General features: G+C 42.2%; 1 protein-coding gene across 1 annotated transcript in view; it reads left to right on the top strand.

Annotated features, from left to right (window-relative positions):
* AKR1D1 (aldo-keto reductase family 1 member D1) overlaps nucleotides 1–23,148 on the top strand; it is a 54,879-nt gene that overhangs the window by 23,474 nt on the left and 8,257 nt on the right. The window contains exons 3-8 of the mRNA XM_038408553.2: nucleotides 2,554–2,670; nucleotides 8,323–8,400; nucleotides 11,955–12,077; nucleotides 14,508–14,617; nucleotides 19,307–19,472; nucleotides 19,826–19,908. Of these exons, the coding sequence (XP_038264481.1) occupies nucleotides 2,554–2,670; nucleotides 8,323–8,400; nucleotides 11,955–12,077; nucleotides 14,508–14,617; nucleotides 19,307–19,472; nucleotides 19,826–19,908 (677 nt within the window). The remainder of the gene's footprint in view (nucleotides 1–2,553; nucleotides 2,671–8,322; nucleotides 8,401–11,954; nucleotides 12,078–14,507; nucleotides 14,618–19,306; nucleotides 19,473–19,825; nucleotides 19,909–23,148) is intronic.

The raw sequence follows: 23,148 nt of genomic DNA, 5'->3' as shown, positions 1-23,148 counted from the left end.
TAGTTCAGTTTTCACTCTAACCACATCTGCTTCATGCCTATGGAGCATCAATGCAGCATTTATCTTTCAGTGAGATTCTGAGCTTAAACAAAAACTTCCCTAGATCATGCAGATACTCGGTGGCTCCAGCCACATCAGAAAACCAAAGATTCCACTCAAACCTACCTAGTCCTTTCTTCATAATATCATTTGATCACATGACACAGCCTCAACATGATAAAACTGACCACAGACCTTGGAAAACTTAAACAAAAAAATAGTATATACTAGGGCTGTCAAGCAATTAAAAAATTAATTGCATGATTAATCGCACTATTAAACAACAACAGAATACCATTTATTTAAATGTTTTGGATGTTTTCTACATTTTCAAATTGATTTCAATTACAACACAGAATACAAAGTGTATAGTGCTCACTTTTGTTTTTTTACTTGTAATCAAAAATAAATATAAAAAAATAGTATTTTTCAATTCACCTATTCAATACAAGTACTGTAGTGCAATCTTTGTCGTGAAAGTTGAACTTACAAATGTAAAATTACATACAAAAAAAACCTGTGTTCAAAAATAAAACACTGTAAAATTTTAGAGCCTGCAAGTCCACTCAGTCTATTTCTTGTTCAGCCAATTGCTCAAACAAGTTTGTTTACATTTGCAGGAGTCAATGCTGTGCTTCTTGTTTACAATGTCACTGAAAGTGAGAACAGGCATTCACATGGCACTGTTGTAGTTGGCGTCGTAAGATATTTACATGCCAGATGCGGTAAAGATTCATATGTCCCTTCATGCTTCAACCACCATTCCAGGGGACATGCATCCATGCCGATGATGGGTTCTGCTCGATAACAATCCAAAGCAGACTGACATGTTCATTTTCATTAACTGAGTCAGATACCACCAGCAGAAGGTTGATTTTCTTTTTTGTTGGTTCGGGTTCTGTAATTTCCGCTTCGGAATGTTGCTCTTCTAAGACTTCTGAAAGCATGCTCCACACCTCATCCCGCTCAGATTTTGGAAGGCACTTCAGATTCGTAAACCTTGGGTCGAGTGCTGTAGCTATCTTTAGAAATGTCACATTAGCACCTTCTTTGCATTCTGCTGTGAAAGTGTTCTTAAAATGAACATGTGCTGGGTTATCTGCCATAAATTTCATATTATAGCAGTCTCGGATGAATGTGGGTAAAACAGAAGAGAAGACATACAATTCTCCTCCAAGGAGTTCAGTCACAAATTTAATTAACGTATTATTCTTTTAACAAGCGTCATCAGCATGGAAGCATGTCCTCTGGAATGGTGGCCAATGCATGAAGGGAAATATCAATATTTAGCACATCTGGCACGTAAATAACTTACAATGCCAGCTACAAAAGTGTCATGTGAACATCTGTTCTCACTTTCTAGTGACATTGTAAATAAGATGAGGGCAACATTATCTCCTGTAAATGTAAACACGCTTTTTTGTCTTAGCGATTGGCTGAACAAGAAGTAGGTCTGAGTGGACTTGTAGGCTCTGAAGTTTTACATTTTGTTTTTGAGTGCAGCTATAAAAAAAAATCTACATTTGTAAGTTGCACTTTCACAACAAAGATTGCACTACAGTACTTGTTTGAGGTGAACTGAAAAATACTTTATTTTGTTATCATTTTTGCAGTGCAAATATTTGTAATAAAAATAATATACACTTTGATTTCAATTACAACACAGAATACAATATATATGAAAATGTAGAAAAACATCCAAAATATTTAATAAATTTCAATTGATATTCTATTGTTTAATGTGAGGCTAAAACTGATTAATCACAATTAATTTTTTTAAATCATGATTAATTTTTTTGAGTTAATCACATGAGATAACTGCAATTAATCAACAGCCCTAGTATATACCAAACTTGAAGAATTTGGGGAGTTCATTTTTGTTTCCAAAGTCACTTGCTCAACCCTGAACAGATACTCAGTGACCTCTACTTGAAGCCACAAATCTCTGCAATTTTGTCCATGTGTAGACTTCACATGAATACAAGTGCACAGCTCAAAAAATAATTTTTTTTGTAGATCCTCTTGCTAAAGAGGGAAGGGGGAGCCCTCCAGTAGGAATAAGCAAACTTCAGAAGGTTCAGAGTCTAGTTGTGACTTAGATAAGTATTTGAACTATTCTAACCATGTGAGACCTCTCTGAAACCTTCCCTTCCCTTTTAGCCAATCCTTTCCAATCACAGGACCCTTGCCAACATCCAGCTAAATTCAGGAAGTAGAAAGTTGTTGTCCACATTTAAGTATGTGGCTGTGTTTAAAATCTAGTTCAGGACAGATTTAAGTTATGGGTAAAGGTTCCGGTCAGTGTTCTATGCTGATTCATCCTAGGGGGAAAAACGGAGCTTCTCCTTTTGTGTACATAAGTAATCCAATAATGCACTGACTTACATCTTGTGCTAACCCGATGTCGTCTGTAGTACTGTCTAAAGGGGAGAAAGGTGGGAAAATCAAGTAACTGAATTTCTATTTATCTCACTAAACCAAGAGTGTTTTATGTTTTTTGTTCCCCTCCCCTAGTTATGGAATACATGTCACCCACCGGAGCTGGTGCGTCCAACTTTGGAGAAGACACTCAAGATTCTGCAGCTGGATTATGTTGATCTCTATATTATTGAGCTGCCAATGGCATTCAAGGTAAAAAGAAAAGTAGCCCTAATGCTTACCACAATATCTGCCTGTGTGAACCAAATCCTCTGACTCAAGTAATTCTTCAAACTTACAGACCACTGTTCATTTAAAAAAGTGGTTCTTTCGTGGCAATGTAATGCTTGACATTCGTTGCATGTGCATATCGCTCTTTACTGAAAAAGACAAAGCACAATAACATCAACTTTGTTAAGTGGAGAATCCTGGCCAAATAGAGAGAGCATAAATTGTAAAGTGGAATAAAATGGGCCTTCAGCACTGGTGCTAGGAGAGCTCCTTTAGGTGGGGTCAGAGGGGGGATATTACTCCTGAGGGCACTCTGCACCAAAAAATTACAAATTCTATGCCAAAAAAGTTAAAATTCTGCGCATCATATTTTAAATTTCTGGAAAATTCTGGAAATTTTATTTGTCAAATAAATGTGGAGGCTCCAGCATGGCATTGGGGAGTCCAGATCACTGACTGCACAGAGGTGGGAAATCACTGTGCAGCTCTTCTCCCCCCGCTCCCCTCCGGGACATGGACTCAGCGATGAGGCTGCACCCAACCCTGACACAGTGCAAGGACCATGCCTGCCCCAGAAACACCCCAGGGTCCTGCCCCTCCATGCCAGGTGCACCAGGTATGGGCAGGCAGGCTCAGCAAGGCAGGAACAAAGTGTGGAGGGACTTAGTGTGGAGGGATCCAGGTGCGGGTTGAGAGAGTTCTGTGTGGGGCAATCTGGGTATGGGTGACTCAGTGGGAGATCTGGGTGCAGAAGGGATCTGGATGCACAGGAGTTTGTTGGGGTTTTTTGGGTGCAATGGTAATGGAACTCTGCAGAGGGTCCAGGTGAAGGTGGTTGGGCCTCAGCTGGGGGGAGTGTCTGGGTGTGAGGGGGATAGGGCTCAGTTGGGGGTCCAGATGCTGGAGGAGTGGGACTCAGTGGGGTGGGGATCCAGGTGCAACTGGCTGGGGCTTGGTGGGGTGGGGGTCCAGATGCAGGTAGCTCAGGGTTGTCCAAGTGCAAGGGGCATGGGGCTCATCAGTAGGGTTCTGAGTGTGGGGGGGTGGGGTGAGGGTCTGGGTATGAGGGGGTCTGGATGCATGGGGGTTGGGTGGATAGGGGAGCAGCTCCCTGTACAGGGATCCCTCCCCCTGCAGCTGAGGAGCAATGGGTACGGGAAGCAGGGGAGTTTGCAGAGCTTCCTGTAGCTCGGGGACAAATCTAGAGGTGGGTCTGACCTAGCCCTAGATGCCGTGTAGGGGAAGCAGAACTCCTGTCCTCTCCAGCCCAGCCCAGCCCAGCCCAGCCCAGCCCAGCCACGCCTAGACTACCAGCTGAGCCCGGCGCAGAGTAGGAGCCACCAGCCAGGTCTTCCCCAGTCCAGCCTTCTGCCCCACAGTGGTTTACGTCTCTGCCGGCTGCCCTGGGCACCCGAAACATACTGCTGGGGAGAGTCACATGACAATTCTAGTGGATTCCCTTTGCTTCCCCATCAGGAAGTCATTTTTCTGTGGGGAAGCAAAGAAATCTGCAGGGGACAGAACTCCCTCAGGAGTAGGATATAGAAGTCTGTAATAACCTATGAAGCCATCTATGAGCCTAGTGTACTATCCCCATTTTCCAGAGAGAGCACGGGCTGGGTTGTAGAGTCCAATTCCCTGCTATTAAAGGCAACCACGTTGTTTAACCCCTTTTGTAAGCTCCAACTTAAAACCACTTAAGTTTCTTGTCCCCTGTTGGAAGGTAGTTCTAGAACCAAACTCCTCTGATGGTTGGAAACCTTTTTAATTTCCAATCTAAATTCATTTATGGCCAGATGGGAAGATTAACAGGAGTTAAGTGACTTACAAGGCAACACTGAGTTAGTGGTAGAATTAGGGAATAAAACTGTTCTGACTCCCAGCTTTTGTTCCAACAACTAGACAGTCTCCATAGTATTTAAAGGTATTGTGGCAAACCATTTTCACAAAATCTTGCATATCTGCTTGTTTGTGGCGGTCAGCTAGACAGACAGCTTTAAGAGGACAGACCTAGCATCTAAACATGACTTCTCTGAGGCAGAAATTTAAATCATGACTTCTTGTTCCCTCATTCTGGGGGTCACTGGTGTTTGGGGAACTGGTATCATTTCTTGCAGTGTTGCCAACTCTTGCAATTTTATGACCACTCTCATAAGATTTGGTGCTTTTTCTTGAAACCCCAGCTCTTAAACAATCTCAGGGGCTGGAAGGATTATAAAAGGAGGTCACTAACCCCATGGTTTCAGAGAGAAAGTTGAAAACACAATGCAAGTGCTCCCCAGAGGCTTAAACCGGAAGGCAAATATAAAAAACCCAAACAGAACTAAGCCATTCATAATTTGAGGGGGGATAGGGAGGCTGGCTCATTTTTAAATGCTCTGAGTGGACAATACTGCTTCCACCAAGAAAGGAATCTACCTGAGTCTTTTGTTTCCTGACAATTCTCAAAGCTCATGCCTTCCTGTGACTGGTGCATTCAAATGCCAGTACCTCTAGAGATCAGAAATGGACACATGGAACTCACTCAGAGGCCCTACATTCCCTTCTCTCCTATAGAAGTGGCATCCTGTTCCTTACACAAGAGTAATTGGCCTCAGATGTTAAGGATTATATAAATAAAGCTCTAGTATGGAACCCTTTTAGGTGCACTTTAGAAAATAGTTCCCACCATCTGGAATTTCCAGTTTCCTTTTACTCCTGTTGCTTTCCACCCCTAGTTCATTCTCCCATATGGTGAAGGTCAGTGTCCCACAAAATAAAGATATTGACAGCTGCCTTTTAATAAATCTACTTCTGATTCCCTAAAGCCTGCATCAAGACGCTCTCATTTGCTATTACAGTTGCAGTCCTGAAGCTCCACGCATGCTTCCCTTTGAGGAGGGGAAAAATCTCTTTCTTTCTAACACAATATGCAGTGAAGTATGGAGCAATGTCTGTACCAAAATCTGGGAAGCATCTCTTGGAACTGGAACAGTTGTTTCTGCAAAAACCACACACAAGGCAGGATTTGTTGGGACAGTTTTCCAGCTCTCCCCATCTGCAACAGCTGTTGTTGGGCTAGGTGCGGTTACTCTCCCTAAAGCATTTTCAAATTTAACTTTAAATTTGTGTGTTAATAATACTGTATAAATTGGCACACAGATTTGTGTATTTTGTATAGTAACAGTTGTGCCAGCACACATTTGCCACAGAAAGTGGCATCACATTACAAAAAAACACATATTTTGCCCCAGATAGAGGCTTGCTAGTTGAAGGGGACTTCCTTTCTTGCAGCCAAAAAATCTCACCTGCAAATTAGCCTTTCATTAATATGTGAAAATATTGATGCTTGAGGCAAAATCCACAAACATGCCTCTTATAAAATTGTAAACTCATCTCTTTACTGATTTTACTGATGCAAACTTTTTTCATATAGCTCTTTGGGAGGACTTTGTTCTAAGAGCAAAACAAAAAATTCACGCTGGAAGAGTTCAGAAAGGCTTGATATGTGGGTTCTTCTAGTGTCTCCCATCATCATAGTATGTGAGTGCATCCCAAGAGAAAATAGATGGATATATTGGCTGATTTTGATTAACTTCCTGCCTTCTTCCCCAGATGCAGTAGTGGCTAGGAGTTGTTAAATAGCCATTTCTCTCTTCCTTTGTTTTTGATTACCAAGTCAAAGTGGATTTGACACTTGGTTCTGAAGGCAGTGAGATCTCGAGACCTTATTTCTTTTGGAAATGAGTGGGCGGGTCTATTTAAGATGGACAAGTTGTAGGTGGGAAAAAGCATTTATTGTAGTCATTGCTATGTATCCTGCAGCCATAAGAAGTCTAGGAGGACCCCACTCTATTGACTAACTTGACAAGCTATGGGAAGAAGTCTCTGAAGATCTAGTAACCACAATTGCTTCATTTTTCCAAACTGTCTGCCTCTTCCCATCAGCATTGCCTCCATCTTGTCTGGTTCATATTCAGTCAGATCTTTCATCTAGATGCTTTCTCTGGAATGCAGGTAGCTGTGAGTTGGTCCTATTTGCATCAGTGATCAAGGGAATGTAGAGAGGAGTACCATCTGCCTACTATGGGTTTTTCAGACACTGGCATCTTAACTTCCTACAGCAGCTCCATGTAGATGTTATAAAAGATGGGAGAAGGGATTAAACCTTGTGGAAGTCCACAGGAGGGCACTCTGGATCTTGCTGTTTCTTTGAGCCTTTCTTTTTCTTTACTGTCTAGACTACTAATACTAGGAGCAAAGGAATTTGGAGGTGATCCCAAGTTAAATATTCTCTTTCTATCTAATGAGAGATGGCCCTAAAACCAAACTCCTGGATCCAGATCCAACACATAAACTCTGAGTTGGCTGGAAGTCCATACCTGCTTTGCAACAACCCTTACCTTTATAATGATCCCCATAGAAGACACCAAATTTTGGAGTAGGATATTCTAGAATCCTGAAAAGTTTTGGCTAGGATCCCATGTTTATAAAGAACTCCAAACCCCTCTCTACTCTTCTCTCGCTCTCATGCAATTTAAGATGGAAAAGACCTAAATGCCACCTTACTTTTTCCTGACAGTGCAAGATTCTTCTAATAAGACATAGTAAGAATTAATAATAGTAACAGGCCTGTCTCTTGGGACTTGCTTTAAGGAATGCTCTCATTTTTGAGGCAAAAGACCTACACTTAATTCCACATCATGTTCCAATCTCTGAAATGTGAGGATGCTTTGTTGTACTAAGGTTCATTTTCACACTAAAATGCCTTGCAGTTGCATGTGTTGAATGTGGTGGCACCAGTCACTGAGCACATTAGTCACAGCTGCATATTCCTGAGGAATTACCCTGTCGACATGTTATCCCGCACTTTTTGAACTATGGCCGTCTGAAGTCAGATCAGCTACCAGACACCACAAAAGGCATTTAAGGAAACAAAGTGAAACTAATATCCAATGAATGATTGACATTTTAAAATATACTGCCTGTAGTAGCAACAAATTGATCATCAAATGAGAGAAAGTGGTGCACTTATGTACCAGGCCTATGGATGCTTGCAAGCATCCTTAAAGTTCTCTCTGGGATATCAAGGGAGATAGGAGAACTTGGGGCATGATCGTGAAAGATTCTTGGCACATCCTGCCAGGCGTCCAATGCACACAACTCTCATTAGCATCACTGGGAGTTGGTCCCTCAAGATTATCTTGCAATATCAGATGTTTAATTTGCATTGCTCTTCAGTGTCCCTAAATGGTAAATAGCACAAGCAAGCAGCATTGGAGGGGAATTGGGCTTTTGCAGTAGTCTAGCCATGTGAAAATGTCTGGCTGCCACAATGGAATATCTGGGAAATAGGGGATTAGACTCTGGAAAGCCATCCCTCCTAGCAACCTCCAGGATCACATGGCATAACTCAAAATTGAACTTTTTAGTGCATAGCCATATGAGGGGAATATTTCAGGAAGTGCACTTAATGATTATAGCATTAAAGTGCTGGTAGATGAAGGGAGGATGTGGCAAGCGCAATATAAATAACCTCTTGAACTTGGTGTGTTTAGAAAGCCTCTGAATTTTTGTCCACTGATAAATGTAGAGTGTGTGTAAAACCTCTGTTCGGAGTAGTGAAAGCTGAAAACTGTGACTTTGTTCCTTCAGCCTGGAGATGCAATCTATCCGAGAGATGAAAATGGAAAATATATCTACCATGAGACAAACCTATGTGCCACTTGGGAGGTACGCAGTTGTAACATTCCTATGCATTTAAACGCCATCACATCTGGGAAAGTGGCTCCTCTGCACTCTGGCTGAGGAACCTTGACAAGGCAATGTAGGTAAACTTGCATTTCCACTGACCATGCTACTGACTCCCTGGATAAAGGGACTTCTGTGTGCAGAGGTGTCTCATTCCACCAGCATTAAACAGACTCTGAGGGTACATCTATGCAGCAAATGAAGGTGTGACTAGCACAGTGTGACCTGTGCTAGCTTTAATCTAGCTCATGCAGGTAACAAAAGTGAAGATGTCCGCTCAGGCTAGCAACCCAGTATGAGCCTGCTGAGGACTATGGGTGGCTGTCTTGGGTTGCTAGCCCATGTCAACATGTCTTTACTACCAGCAAAAAGAAAGCTAGCACTTATGCCAACACGTGCTAAAAATCACACTTTATTTACATGTAGATGTATCCAAAAAATGTTTTTAGAAATGCCTTTTCACACTCCCTGATCAAGACATTGCATTTGTCTTCAGTTAGTTGGGGCTTCTGGAACTGTTCAACTGGTTTGTAGTGAGCTGTCAGAGACCACCAGAGTTCATTGCAGTTGTAGCCTTTCAAGTCTTACTACTTTCAAAGAGATGGAGGAGATAGTGGTCCTTAGTAACATATGACTAGCTTCTTCCTGGTAACAAAAGATGTAGTTTCAAGGTAGGATAGAAAATTATGTTGCCTCACAAAAAATAACTCTCCCTCTGTTCTGGGGTACAAGTTACCATAAGGGAATTCAACATTTCTTTTCATTACGAGGACTTTAGAGCAGTGGCTCTCAACCTTTCCAGACTACTGTACACCTTTCAGTAGTTTCACCTCACTTAAACTACTTGCTTACAAAATCAGACAAAAATAAAGAACTGTCACAGCACACTATTATGGAAAAATTGTGTACTTTCTCATTTTTACCATATAATAAATCAATTGGAATATAAATATTGTACTTACATTTCAGTGTATAGTATATAGAGCAGTATTAAGTCATTGTATGTATGAAATTTTAGTTTGTACTGACTTGGCTAGTGCTTTTTATGTAACTAAGCTGTAAAACTAGGCAAATATGTAGATGAGTTGCTGTACCCCCTGGAAGACCTCTGCGTACCCTCAGGGGTACGCATACCTCTGGTTGAGAACCACTGCTTTAGAGGGTAGTAGAACTGCATAGAGGTGCTGAATCCTAAATTGTCAATGGGCTGTGCCTTTCATTTGGGCTGTGCCTAAATTGTCAATGGGCTGTGCCTTTTTAAAATCCCACCTTTTAAATATCTCAAACCTGCCCTTACTTAGAAGTAGAAACTTTGGTTCAAGTAAAGGGGGCATGGCAATACACAACCCATCCTTAGTCACATCTAGACACCACACTTTTTTTCTTACACCACAGGTAAAAGGAAGTCTGGATCTCAGTCTAATCCTCACTTTTGCACATCCGATAACATGATTTTGGCAATTAATTGATCTTAAATATTCATGGTAAATAGGCCCAATGGCCTGGGATGGGATGTTAGATGGGGTGAGATCTGAGTTACTACAGAGAATTCTTTCCTTGGTATCTGGCTGGTGAGTCTTGCCCATATGCTCAGGGTTTAGCTGATTGCCATATTTGGGGTCGGGAAGGAATTTTCCTCCAGGGCAGATTGGAAGAGGCCCTGGAGGTTTTTCACCTTCCTCTGTAGCATGGGGCACGGGTCACTTGCTGGAGGATTCTCTGCTCCTTGAAGTCTTTGAACCACGATTTGAGGACTTCAATAAGCTCAGACATAGGTGAGAGATTTTTCTCAGGAGTGGGTGGGTGAGATTCTGTGGCCTGCATTGTGCAGGAGGTCAGACTAGCTGATCATAATGGTCCCTTCTGACCTTAGTATCTATGAATAAGCCACGTGACTTTTAACAATTTACTCAGCACAAGCAGCCATCTCTCCTCAAGAGATGGGAATACCCCAGGGTGCTACAGGTCCAGATTGAATCTACACTGGCAAAAGTTGCGTAGTGATGCCCTGCACTGGCTTAGCACGAGCTGCTGTTGGTCAAGATTTGGATACAATGGCAAAATTTGGATACAATGGCAAAATTCTGAGATGAGCTCCCAGGACTGGAATAAGAGAGGGGGTGCTTCCAGGGAACACAGCTGTGCGGGTAACATCCATAGTAGCTATTCACAATATGCTTGGCCTGAGCCAGTGCTGTTAGTTCCTCAGATTCACAAGTCAAATTCACTTAAACATGAAAGAAAAACATCTGTCAAACGTTGTCTGTTCAGTCCCTGCAGCTTGTTACCCTCAATCTGTTTCTTATTGTAAGGCTATAGTGTAACATGACAGCCTCAGAAACAATAGGCAGGAAAAACCCAGCTGCTGCTGCTGAGAAGGGGGTCATCGCTGCCTGTAAATATTAGGATCAGTCTATATACAGCCAGCTAAACTCCTCCCTGGAGTAATTTAATTGTTTCAGTGTGGCTTCAGCAGCCAGGATTGGGGCTATTCTTGTTGCCTCACCGTTGAATGATGAAAATCATATGACAAGAAGAGGCCAGCCAGAGGCCATAAAATAAATGGAGCCTTTTGCTTCCCTAATTCCCCTATTCATTTAAATCAGAAAAGAATAATAAAACTGACAAGCAGGACATTCAGTACCCAGATGTTGGAGACAAGAGTAGGGTCTACTGTAACTCTGCTTCATTGCACCACTGAACAGCTGCTGCATTCATCAGAGGGGTTTTGGGAGAGAGGAGTATCTCTAAGTAAAGATACTCTTCTCCTGTTAATGAAGCATGGCATCAACTAAAAGCAGAGTATCAAAGGATGCTTAATGAAGGAATTATTGTATGTTTACGTTGTTCTTATAAGCTTCCTTAACTGCATAGCTATATTTGTTTGAAATGCAAATCCTGTATTCCCCTCAGCCCCATCTTCTCCTCTCGCTTCATTTTGCAATGAAGTCTTAATGCTGATTTTTGTGACGCACAATTTCATGGCAACACTTTGGCATAATTGTAGACTCTGGCAGGAGGAGAGCCTGGACTAACACTTGCACAGCTGAAATAATAGCTGGGGTAATTCAGACAGTGACAGGGAAGGGAAGCTGTCTCTTGTTCAGATGTTGTCTCCCTTTCCCCACCCCTAAAGCTGGAGCAGTGTGGCAGTCCCTCTAAAATTTGAAATAAAACTGGAAGTGAATATGTGAAATTTATAAGTGCTGTATCTCAAATGTTTTTTCTGATTTGCTCTGCTTCCTGGGAAAATTCTACTCTAGTATGAAGTAACATTGAAATCTGAGGTGCCTTGGTTTGGTCTTCTGAAAATCTATGGCTGCATGAGAATTGGGTTTAGAATAGGAAGAAAGCATCAACAGGAGTGCTAGTCCCTCCAATGTAAAGGCCTTTCCTGTAAAAGGCATGCACACTTAGCTCTCTAGACAGAGTCCTGAATAAAGTATATTTCACCTAGCTAACAATGCTTACTTTTCTTCGCTGGAAGGTTTCTATTGAGGCTTTCTTTCTAATGCTCTCCGTTGCTATCTTTTCAGGCTTTGGAAGCATGTAAAGATGCCGGCTTGGCAAAATCTATTGGAGTGTCCAACTTCAACCGCAGGCAGCTGGAAATGATTCTGAACATGCCAGGGCTCAAGCACAAACCTGTCAGCAATCAGGTATGATCCCAAGCAGAACCCTACCTCTACCTGAAACTGGCACTGTGGTACAGTGCTCAGAGGGACTACAAATACTTCTGCACAGATGACCTACTGCAGGTAGTAAGCTATCCACCATACCGCCAAACATTGAAGGCCAAACTTTCCTCCTTAAGAGTGAGCATGACTAATTTTTTCACTCTACACTCAATATAAATATCAAAATTTGCTGGGAACATCCATTTCCTTCCAGATCCCTCTCCAGTGCTTGAAAACCTGAGTTTGTCCCATGGTGTACAAGTTTTAAGGGCTGTATGAATCCTTGTCACTCAGACATAATCAAAAAGATTCAGCCATGTACCTCAAGTGATCCAAGAAAGATCCCAACAGCCTGAGACATGCATGCTACTACCCAGAGGCTAACCAGCCACCAGTGAAGCAAGATGGCTACCTCATTTAAAACAATTGGAGCCCAACCCTATAGCATATGGGATATTGTGTTATTCTAAGCTTTGTGTGTCTGCTATAAGGAACGATCTCTAAGAAACTACAACAAGCCAAAGAAGTTCTAAGGCACTCTTTTTTATGTCCTTTCCACAGGTCATTCTGTGGCGGTACTAGACCAAAGAACTAACTTAGCAATAAGACCATGTCATGCCATCAGCTGAAGCTAAACCTGCCACTGAAGTCAATGGTCAAGTCTAAGTAAAACCATGACAATGGGGCCCACAACCATTTATTTCTAAGTAGCTTGTCTGGATACAAAACATTAGCATCTGGTGGTGGTTGGGGTGGCTTCTGATTTGGAGTTGAAGAGATGGTGTTAGAGATGTCCAGTGACTGATATCGTGATTAGTGCTAATAGATATCCTTGTTAGCAGCATCAGAAGAGAGGCCAAAGATTGTATGGGAAAAAGAGGAAACTATCCTTTCATCCTCTGAAGTTGGCCTTGAATGGACACTGACAAGGTAGTATTGAGGAAGTCTGCCACTATCCTTGCACCTGTTCTTTGGCTACACAGGAGTTTCCTTGCCTCTGTGGCTGTCATTCTAATACTTTTTCCCACCACCAGCATTAAAGTTCAAGTTAAAAACAAGTTATCAAACTAGCACTAAACACCATAACTGCTTCTGGCTGGATTGTCTGACTCCATTCCACCCCCCTCCCCACCCCCCCAAGACTACATCAATACTACCCTCTGTCTGGGCCTAATAAAGATGCAAGGAAGAAGGTTCTGATTTAAAAAAAAAAAAAAGCAATTCTTAGGGGTTTGCATTAACTTCAGGAACTTATTATAAAAGCAAGCTGCTTTTATACCTCAGGAATGGATCTCCAAGAGGTTGAGCACATAGCCAGAAAAACTCACTGTGGGCGATGGTACAGAATAGCTGCAGCCTGGAAAGGCAGAGGTTTGGAGCAGTCCATACCAAAAAATGTGGGTTTTATTTATTTATTTCCCTCAATTTTCTGCTGATAGAATAAGCTGTCACCAGCTTTCTGGAGGCAAACTAAGATGGAGGCAGCCATCATTTTGGACACAAAGAGAAGAGAAAAATACAATCATCAGATTGCCAGGAGGCAGAGCATCTTGGCTTAGATCTCTATTCAGATGGCTATACATAAGTGTTGGGCAGAACATAAAGGATGGTGATTCAGGTCAACAGTTACCCTCATGCTCCCAATCTCTCTTCTATATCTTGTTTGCCATCTATCCATTGGGGAGAAGGCAAATTTCCCCCCATGCAATTACAATCATGAATTGCAAAGGTTTTAAACTGTCTGAATTGTTTCCCAAAAAGGAGGTCCACATTCCTCTTAGACTACTATATATCTTGATTTCCCCCCCCCACCCCCCTTGCCTGGACATAGCTCAAGGTCTGTCATCATTGGAGCTGGGTGAAACTTTTCAGCTGATACATCTTTAGCTGAAAAATGCAGATTTGGGGTCAACCAGAATATTAGAATTCATGTTGAATTTGCAGAATTGTTTAGATCAAAACTCTAAACTTCTCATTTTGACACATTTGGAATTAAACATTTTTCCCCCAAATCAAAACTACTTTTCATTTAAAAACTTGAAAAGCTTAGAAAAATGAAGTGTTTTGTTTCAGGTCAACTTCTCAGTGAATCAAAAGTTTCAAAGTTTCTTTTGGGTTGATCCGGAACACTCTTTTTGGTATGGCCAGCGAAGTGAAAAATCAATTATTTCCACAGCTCCTGTCACAGTCTTTCCCCTAGGAAGGTCAGGATGGCCTGCCACCACCAGGATGACCTGGATTTAAATGATTAATCTAGGGGGTAAAAGGTTCCAGTTTCTTAAGACATTTTCCCCTACAATCTCTAATTCATCTGAGATTATAGTTGGTCAAACATGCAGAAAGAGATGTCAAGACATTATTCAGTATCTGTCACTATTTAATTTAATTGCTCCTTCTGTTTCATTCATGTAGGTTGAATGCCACCCATATTTCACCCAGCCCAAGCTCTTAGAATTTTGTAGACAACATGACATTGTAATTGTTGGGTACAGTCCACTAGGAACCGCAAGGGATGAAACATGGTAAGTCTTCATACTAGCCTCACTTGTGGGTGAACATTGCTACTAGAGGGTTGCAAGTCTCCCCACAGAGATCCAGCAAAAAGTAATATTATGGCTTCTCCCGAATGCTTGCTGTCCTCCAGTGGGGCAAGTATGAGCATCGAAAGCTGTGCTTCTCCTCTTTTTGGAATCATGCTCAGGGAAGCCAAAGTTTTTAATTTGGGTAAATCTACCTCACCATCCCTTTTACTAAGATGAAGCATCTCAGCTCTAACTTGGGAATCCAAAATGTGATTTCCAGTATTCCTAAGGCCAGCAGGCTACAGGGTACATCTACACTGCATCTGAGAGCAATCCTCACAGCCTGGGTAGATGGACTGAAGTTAGTGCACTAAAATTAGCAGTGTGGACATTCCAGCTCTGGCTCAAGACCACCCAACCCCCTGGGTCTGAGCTCAAGTGGCTTGCCCGAGTCTCCGCTGGAGCTGCACTGTTTTTTAGTGTGCTGGCACATGTCTCTTGACTTGTGCTGGGAGGCTTGCTCCCAGCTGCAGTGTAGACATAGGCAGCACTGACTAACCCTCTGAAGTGCAAGGAGCCTAGGTAACAAAATGGAGGAACTAGAGCTACTGGTGCAGGAAGTGAAACCAGATATTATAGGGATAACAGAAACATGGTGGAATAGTAGTCATGACTGGACAACAGGTATTGAAGGGTATGTGCTGTTTAGGAAAGACAGAAACAAAGGTAAAGGTGGTGGAGTAGCATTGTATATCAATGATGAGGTAGAATGTAAAGAAATAAGAAGCGATGCAATGGATAAGACAGTCCGTCTGGGCAAAAATTACATTGGGGAAGATAACCAGTAAAGCCTCTCCTACGATAGTGCTTGGGGTGTGCTATAGACCTCCGGGATCTAATTTGGATATGGATAGAGCCCTTTTTAATGTTTGTAATAAAGTAAATACTAATGGAAACTGCGTGATCATGGGAGACTTTAACTTCCCAGATATAGACTGGAGGACCAGTGCTAGTAATAATAATAGGGCTCAGATTTTCCTAGATGCGATAGCTGATGGATTCCTTCATCAAGTAATTGCTGAACCGACTAGAGGGGATGCCATTTTAGATTTAATTTTGGTGAGTAGCGAGGACCTCATAGAAGAAATGGTTATAGGCGATAATCTTGGCTCAGGTGATCATGAGCTAATTCAGTTCAAACTGAATGGAAGGATTAACAAAAATAAATCTGCAACTAGAGTTTTTGATTTCAAAAGGGCTGACTTTCAAAAATTAAGGAAATTAGTTAGGGAAGTGGATTGGACTGAAGAACTTAGGGATCTAAAGGTAGAGGAGGCCTGGGATTACTTTAAATCAAAGCTGCAGAAGCTATCAGAAGCCTGTATCCCAAGAAAGGGGAAAAAATTCATAGGAAGGAGTTGTAGACCAAGCTGGATGAGCAAGCATCTTAGAGAGGTGATTAAGAAGAAGCAGAAAGCATACAGGGAGTGGAAGATGGGAGGGATCAGCAAGGAAAGCTACCTAATTGAGGTCAGAACATGTAGGGATAAAGTGAGACAGGCTAAAAGTCGAGTAGAGTTGGACCTTGCAAAGGGAATTAAAACCAATAGTAAAAGGTTCTATAGCCATATAAATAAGAAGAAAACTAAGAAAGAAGAAGTGGGGCCGCTAAACACTGAGGATGGAGTGGAGGTTAAAGATAATCTAGGCATGGCCCAATATCTAAACAAATACTTTGCCTCAGTCTTTAATAAGGCTAAAGAGGATCTTAGGGATAATGGTAGCATGACAAATGGGAATGAGGATATGGAGGTAGATATTACCATATCTGAGGTAGAAGCGAAACTCAAACAGCTTAATGGGACTAAATCGGGGGGCCCAAATAATCTTCATCCAAGAATATTAAAGGAATTGGCACCTGAAATTGCAAGCCCATTAGCAAGAATTTTTAATGAATCTGTAAACTCAGGAGTTGTACCAAATGATTGGAGAATTGCTAATATAGTTCCTATTTTTAAGAAAGGAAAAAAAAAAGTGATCCGGGTAACTACAGGACAGTTAGTTTGACATCTGTAGTATGCAAGGTCCTGGAAAAAATTTTGAAGGAGAAATTAGTTAAGGACATTGAAGTCAATGGTAAATGGGACAAAATACAACATGGTTTTACAAAAGGTAGATCGTGCCAAACCAACCTACTCTCCTTTTTTGAAAAAGTAACAGATTCTTTAGATAAAGGAAATGCAGTGGATCTAATTTACCTAGATTTCAGTAAGGCATTTGATACCGTGCCACATGAGGAATTTTTAGTTACATTGGAGAAGATGGGGATCAATATGAACATCAAAAGGTGGATAAGGAATTGGTTAAAGGGGAGACTGCAACGGGTCCTACTGAAAGGCGAACTGTCAGGCTAGAGGGAGGTTACCAGTGGAGTTCCTCGGGGATCGGTTTTGGGACCAATCTTATTTAATCTTTTTATTACTGACCTTGGCACAAAAAGTGGGAGTGTGCTAATAAAGTTTGCAGATGATACAAAGCTGGGAGGTATTGCCAATTCGGAGAAGGATCGGGATATTATACAGGAGGATCTGGATGACCTTGTAAACTGGAGTAATAGTAATAGGATGAAATTTAATAGTGAGAAGTGTAAGGTTATGCATTTAGGGATTAATAACAAGAATTTTAGTTATAAGTTGGGGACGCATCAATTAGAAGTAATGGAAGAGGAGAAGGACCTTGGAATATTGGTTGATCATAGGATGACTATGAGCTGCCAATGTGATATGGCTGTGAAAAAAGCAAATGCAGTTTTGGGATGCATCAGGAGAGGCATTTCCAGTAGGGATAAGGAGGTTTTAGTACCATTATACAAGGCACTGGTGAGACTTCACCTAGAATACTGTGTGCAGTTCTGGTCTCCCATGTTTAAAAAGGATGAATTCAAACTGGAGCAGGTACAGAGAAGGGCTACTAGGATGATCCGAGGAATGGAAAACTTGTCTTATGAAAGGAGACTTAAGGAGCTTGGCTTGTTTAGCCTAACTAAAAGAAGGTTGAGGGGAGATATGATTGCTCTCTATAAATATATCAGAGGGATAAATACAGGAGAGGGAGAGGAATTATTTCAGCTCAGCACCAATGTGGACACAAGAACAAATGGGTATAAACTGGCCACCAGGAAGTTTAGACTTGAAATTAGATGAAGGTTTCTAACCATCAGAGGAGTGAAGTTTTGGAATAGCCTTCCAAGGGAAGCAGTGGGGGCAAAAGATCTACCTGGTTTTAAGATTCTACTCGATAAGTTTATGGAGGAGATGGTATGATGGGATAATGGGATTTTGGTAATTAATTGATCTTTAAATATTCAGGGTAAATTGGCCTAATCCCCTGAGATGGGATATTAGATGGATGGGATCTGAGTTACTACAGAAAATTCTTTCCTGGGTATCTGGCTGGTGAATCTTGCCCATATGCTCAGGGTTTAGCTGATCGCCATATTTGGGGGCAGGAAGGAATTTTCCTCCAGGGCAGATTGGAGAGGCCCTGGAGGTTTTTCACCTTCCTCTGTAGCATGGGGCACAGGTCACTTGAGGGAGGTTTCTCTGCTCCTTGAAGTCTTTAAACCACGATTTGAGGACTTCAATAGCTCAGACATAGGTGAGCTTTTTCGTAGGAGTGAGTGGGTGGGTGGGTGAGATTCTGTGGCCTGCGCTGTGCAGGAGGTTGGACTAGATGATCAGAATGGTCCCTTCTGACTTTAGTATCTATGAATCTATAAGTGATCTCCTTGCCTTGCTCTATCAATAGGGAATGTCAGTGAGTCAGCCCATACAGTTGGCCAGAAGAGAGGCAACTATAATATAGAGCTCTGAGACTGAAATGAGTAGCTGCAAGGTGGGCAAACACTAGATCATTTAGGGCACCAAACAGAACAGAGGACCTACCCAGTGGAAAACAAATAGAATTCTTCCTAGAAGTCATGAGGAACATCTCTCCTCTCTTCTCCACACAACTGATCCCATGATAACTTGATCTAGGCTGATCAATACCTGACTCAGAAGCAGATCAGGATTATCAGGAAACAAAGGTACAATATGAGGCTTCCCAAAGGCTAGAAGATGCCTGTATGCTTTGAACCTGATCAGAGGTTAGAGGTGGACAACTTATTAGATCACCCAGTCCATCTCTTTGCTCATGTAGGACTTATCCCCTTGGTACACTTTCCTAGAGTCCTGTTCTGTTTACTTGTAAAAGTTCCAACTGGTGTTGCTTCTTGTGAGAGACTAACTACCTTCCAAAACTTATTGCATGATTTACTATTCAGCTCATGTCCTACTGTAATATATTTGACAATCAAACTTTTCCAAACACTTTCCATATGAATAGGATGAGTGCTGGCTCATGATCTGTAAACTGCAGGTCGAGAATGGGCAGATGAACTTACGCATATTACTCCGCAAATCTTATTGTTTGACAGAGGCAGTGGGAAAACAGTGCAAACATGGTGATAACTGATGAATTAATCAGAATTAATCTTCATTAGAAGATTAATTAATCTTCATTTAGAATTAATCTTCAATTCATAACAGATTGTCCGAATCAGTTTTTGCTTCAGATTTCTGCTCTCTGCCTCTTTCCTTTAAATACTCCAGAATCAAAATAACACCACTTTTTTTTTTTAAATTCAAGGGTAAATGTGTCTTCCCCTCCTTTACTGAAGGACCCTGTGCTGAATGCCATTGGGGAAAAATACAACAAGACGGCAGCACAGGTTGTTCTGCGCTTCAACATCCAACGAGGGGTGGTGGTCATTCCCAAAAGCTTCCATCCACAGCGGATCAAAGAAAACTTCCAGGTAAGTTATAGATTTGTCTCTGCTCCACTAATATTGCTGACCCCTGCTTAGAGCATCTTCCCCTTCTCTCCTGAGGCAGAGAGGAGGCTTAACCACCCCATAAACCTTTTCTATGTTGACTCTTACTCACCATAATTTCTATCACCTGGTGATGGTGCAATAGAGGGGAAGCTAGTATGGACAGGACACTGGACTCTTCATCAGTGTCATCTAGACCTATTCTGAGCAGGCTAAAACTCCAGCAGCTGGTCTACACTAGTGCTCTCAACAGTGCACTGTGCAACAGTGAGAGATCAAGTAAACACTGAATCTCTCTTGCTGCAGTTTAATCCTAATCTCCTCTTTTTCCCTAGATTTTTGACTTCTCACTCACTGGCAAGGAAATGAAGGACATTGAAGCCCTGAATAAAAACACCCGTTACGTGGAGATGCTGATGTAAGTCCAAGCTGAATCCCAGCCCTATAGCAAGTGAATGGAGGCTCCTGAACAGTGCTGGGTTCTTAATGTAAACCCTGCCATGCCAACACTTCCATACACAATCACATCTACATTATTTCAAGAGGTTCTCTTACGGTGATAAAAGGGCATCTGAATTTCAAAAATCAAAGCATAGGGTTGTTCAGGTCTAGTGGTTCAGCACATAAGATGACTTGTAAAACTTCAAAATTTGCAACATTTGCATATGGTTCAGAGTCTGAACAGCCTCCTAGGTCAAGGGGTGGGTAGCTGGTGTTTGGCTCAGTTCCATCTGTGCTTCAAAACTCTCTCCTCTTTCCTCAAGTGGTGGTGACTGTCCCAGACAGCTAAGGAGCATGCTGTGGAGCTCACTCAGTAAAAGGAATCACTCAACAATTGTCATTGTCTCAGTGGAGTTCTGAGTACTCCTAGGAGTGGAGTATTGTCTCTTGCCTCTGCTGCACTGCCATTGCTTTCCTCATATGAGCAGTGTCACAGTTCAAGGCAACTGCACCTGTATTTCCCCTTAGTGGTGCAGTAAGGGCATCCGCTCTTAGGCTTCTGGCTCCCCACACATTGCCTCTCTTGAGTGGTGTCAGGGTTCCCTCCCCACTCTGAACTCTAGGGTACAGATGTGGGGACCCGCATGAAAGACCCCCTAAGCTTATTTCTACCAGCTTACTTAAAAATGTCCAAGGCACAAATTTTTTCTTGTCCTTCGAACAGTATTGCTGCCACCACCAAGTGAGTTAGATAAAGATTTAGGAAAAGGACCACGTGGAGTTCCTGTTTCCCCAAAATATCCCCCCAAACCTCTTCACCCCCTTTCCTGAGGAGGCTTGAGAGTAAACAAGGTGAGCACAGACCAGACCCTTGGGATTTTAGGACACTAAAAACCCCAATCAGATTCTTAAAAACAGAACCTTTATTATAAAGAAAAAAAAGTAAAAGAAACATCTCTTTAAAATCAGGATGGAAAATAAATTTTACAGGGTAATAAGATTTAAAACACATAGGATTCCTCTCTAGGCAAAACTTTAAAGTTACAAAAAAACAGGAATAAACCTTCCTCTTAGTATAGGGAAAATTCACAAGCTAAAACAAAAGATACTCTAACACATTTCCTTGTTATTACTTACTATTTCTGTCATTTTAGATGCATCATTCAGTAGAAGTTGGATTACTTGTTTGGTCTCTCTCTCTTTGTCGCCAGAGAGAACAACAAAAACCCAAAACAAAACCCTTCCCTCACAGATTTGAAAGTATCTTCTCCCCTTATTAGTCCTTTTGGTCAGGTGCCAACCAGGTTATCTGAGTTTCTTAACTCTTTACAGGTAAAGGAGGGATTTTATGATATCCTTAGCTGTATGCTTATGACACGCCCTCCAAATCATAGACCATGCTGGACAGCCTGCTCCACACTGGCTGTGATTTCTTCCTGGAACTCTAGGAGAAAAAAGAATTAATAAGACACATGCACCTCTAGATATACTATTGATTATATAAAAACTAACAATATTTTCCATATTTCAAGGATGATTTTAACCAGTTGATTCTGGGAAACTTTCATGGGAGAGTGCATCAGCCACTTTGTTAGTAGCGCCTGAAATGTGTTCTATTTCAAAATCAAAATCTTGGAGAGCTAAACTCCATCAAAGAAGTTCTTTGTTATTGTCCTTGATGGCATGAAGCCACTTCAGCGCAGCATGGTCGGTTTGCAGGTGGAAATGCCGTCCCCAAATGTATGGGCGTAGCTTTTCCAGTGCGTACACAATGGCGTAACATTCCTTTTCGCTGATTGACCAGTGGCTTTCCCTCTCAGACAGTTTTTTGCTGAGAAACACAAAAGGATGGAATTCTTGATCCGGTCCTTCCTGCATTAAAACCACGCTCGGACGCATCTGTGGTTACTAGGAAAGGTCTGTCAAAGTCTGGGGCCCTTAGCATAGGGTCAGACATGAGTGTCGCTTTAAGCTGGTTAAAGGCCTTTGCCACTCTTCAGTCCACTGAACTGCATTTGGCAGTTTCTTTTTGGTTAGGTCTGTCAGTGGGGCAGCGATTTGGCTGTATTGCAGTACAAATCGCCTGTAATATCCGGCCAAGCTTAAGAAGGATTGGACCCGTTTCTTTGACTTTGGGACAGACCACTTTTGGATAGCATCCACTTTAGCCTGTAGGGGGTTGATAGTTCCTTGACCCACCTGGTGTCCAAGGTAAGTCACTCTGTTTAGGCCTATTTGACACTTCTTAGCCTTAACAGTTAGTCCTACCTCCCTTATGCGCTTGAAGACTTTTTGCAGATGCTCCAGGTGTTCTGCCCATGAATCAGAAAAGATGGCCACATCATCAAGGTAGGCGACTGCAGATTCTCCCAATCCTGCTAGGAGACTATCTACAAGTTTTTGGAAAGTGGTGGGTGCATTTCACAGCCTAAAAGGGAGTACTTTAAATTCATACAGCCCCACATGGGTGATAAAGGCTGACCTTTCCTTGGTGGATTCATCCAGCAGTACTTGCCAGTACCCCTTGGTTAAGTCTAAGGTAGAGATGAACTGGGCATGTCCCAGTTTCTCCAATAGCTCATCTGTGCACTGGACAGTTGTCTAGGCGAGTTATAGCATTTAGTTTATGGTAGTCCACACAAAAGCGTATCTGCCCACCTGGTTTGGGAACTAGAACCACTGGAGATGCCCATGCACTGTCAGAGGGAAGGATTACACCCATCTGTAGCATGTCCTGGATATCCTGTTCTTTAGCAGTTTTGACTTGGAGACACCCGGTAAGGTTGGACTCTAATTGGGCGAGCATTACCTGTGTCAATGGAATGGTATGCCCGTTCGGTCTGTCCTGGGGTGGCTAAGAACATCGGCACGAAGCTAGTGCACAGCTCCTTGATTTGCCATCGCTGCAGATGTCCAAGGGTCATGGAGAGGTTCACCTCTTCCATGCCTCCGTCACTTTTCCCTTCGTAGTAGACACCTTCAGGTCACTCAGCGTCATCTCCTCCCTAGGCTGTAAACTGACAAACCTTTAATTCTCTGGAATAAAAGGGCGTTAGAGAATTAACATGGTACACTTTAGGCTTTAGGTTTGAGATGGGGGATACTATGAGATAGTTAACAGCTCCCAGGAGCTCTTGGACCGCAAATGGCCCTTCCCACGACGCTTCCATCTTATGGACCTGGAGCGCCGTCAAGATCATGACCCAGTCCCCTACTT

The sequence above is a fragment of the Dermochelys coriacea genome, chromosome 1 (genome assembly GCF_009764565.3).
Source record: "Dermochelys coriacea isolate rDerCor1 chromosome 1, rDerCor1.pri.v4, whole genome shotgun sequence".
Taxonomy (NCBI): Eukaryota; Metazoa; Chordata; order Testudines; family Dermochelyidae; genus Dermochelys; species Dermochelys coriacea.
This window is presented reverse-complemented; position numbering and strand designations above follow the sequence as displayed.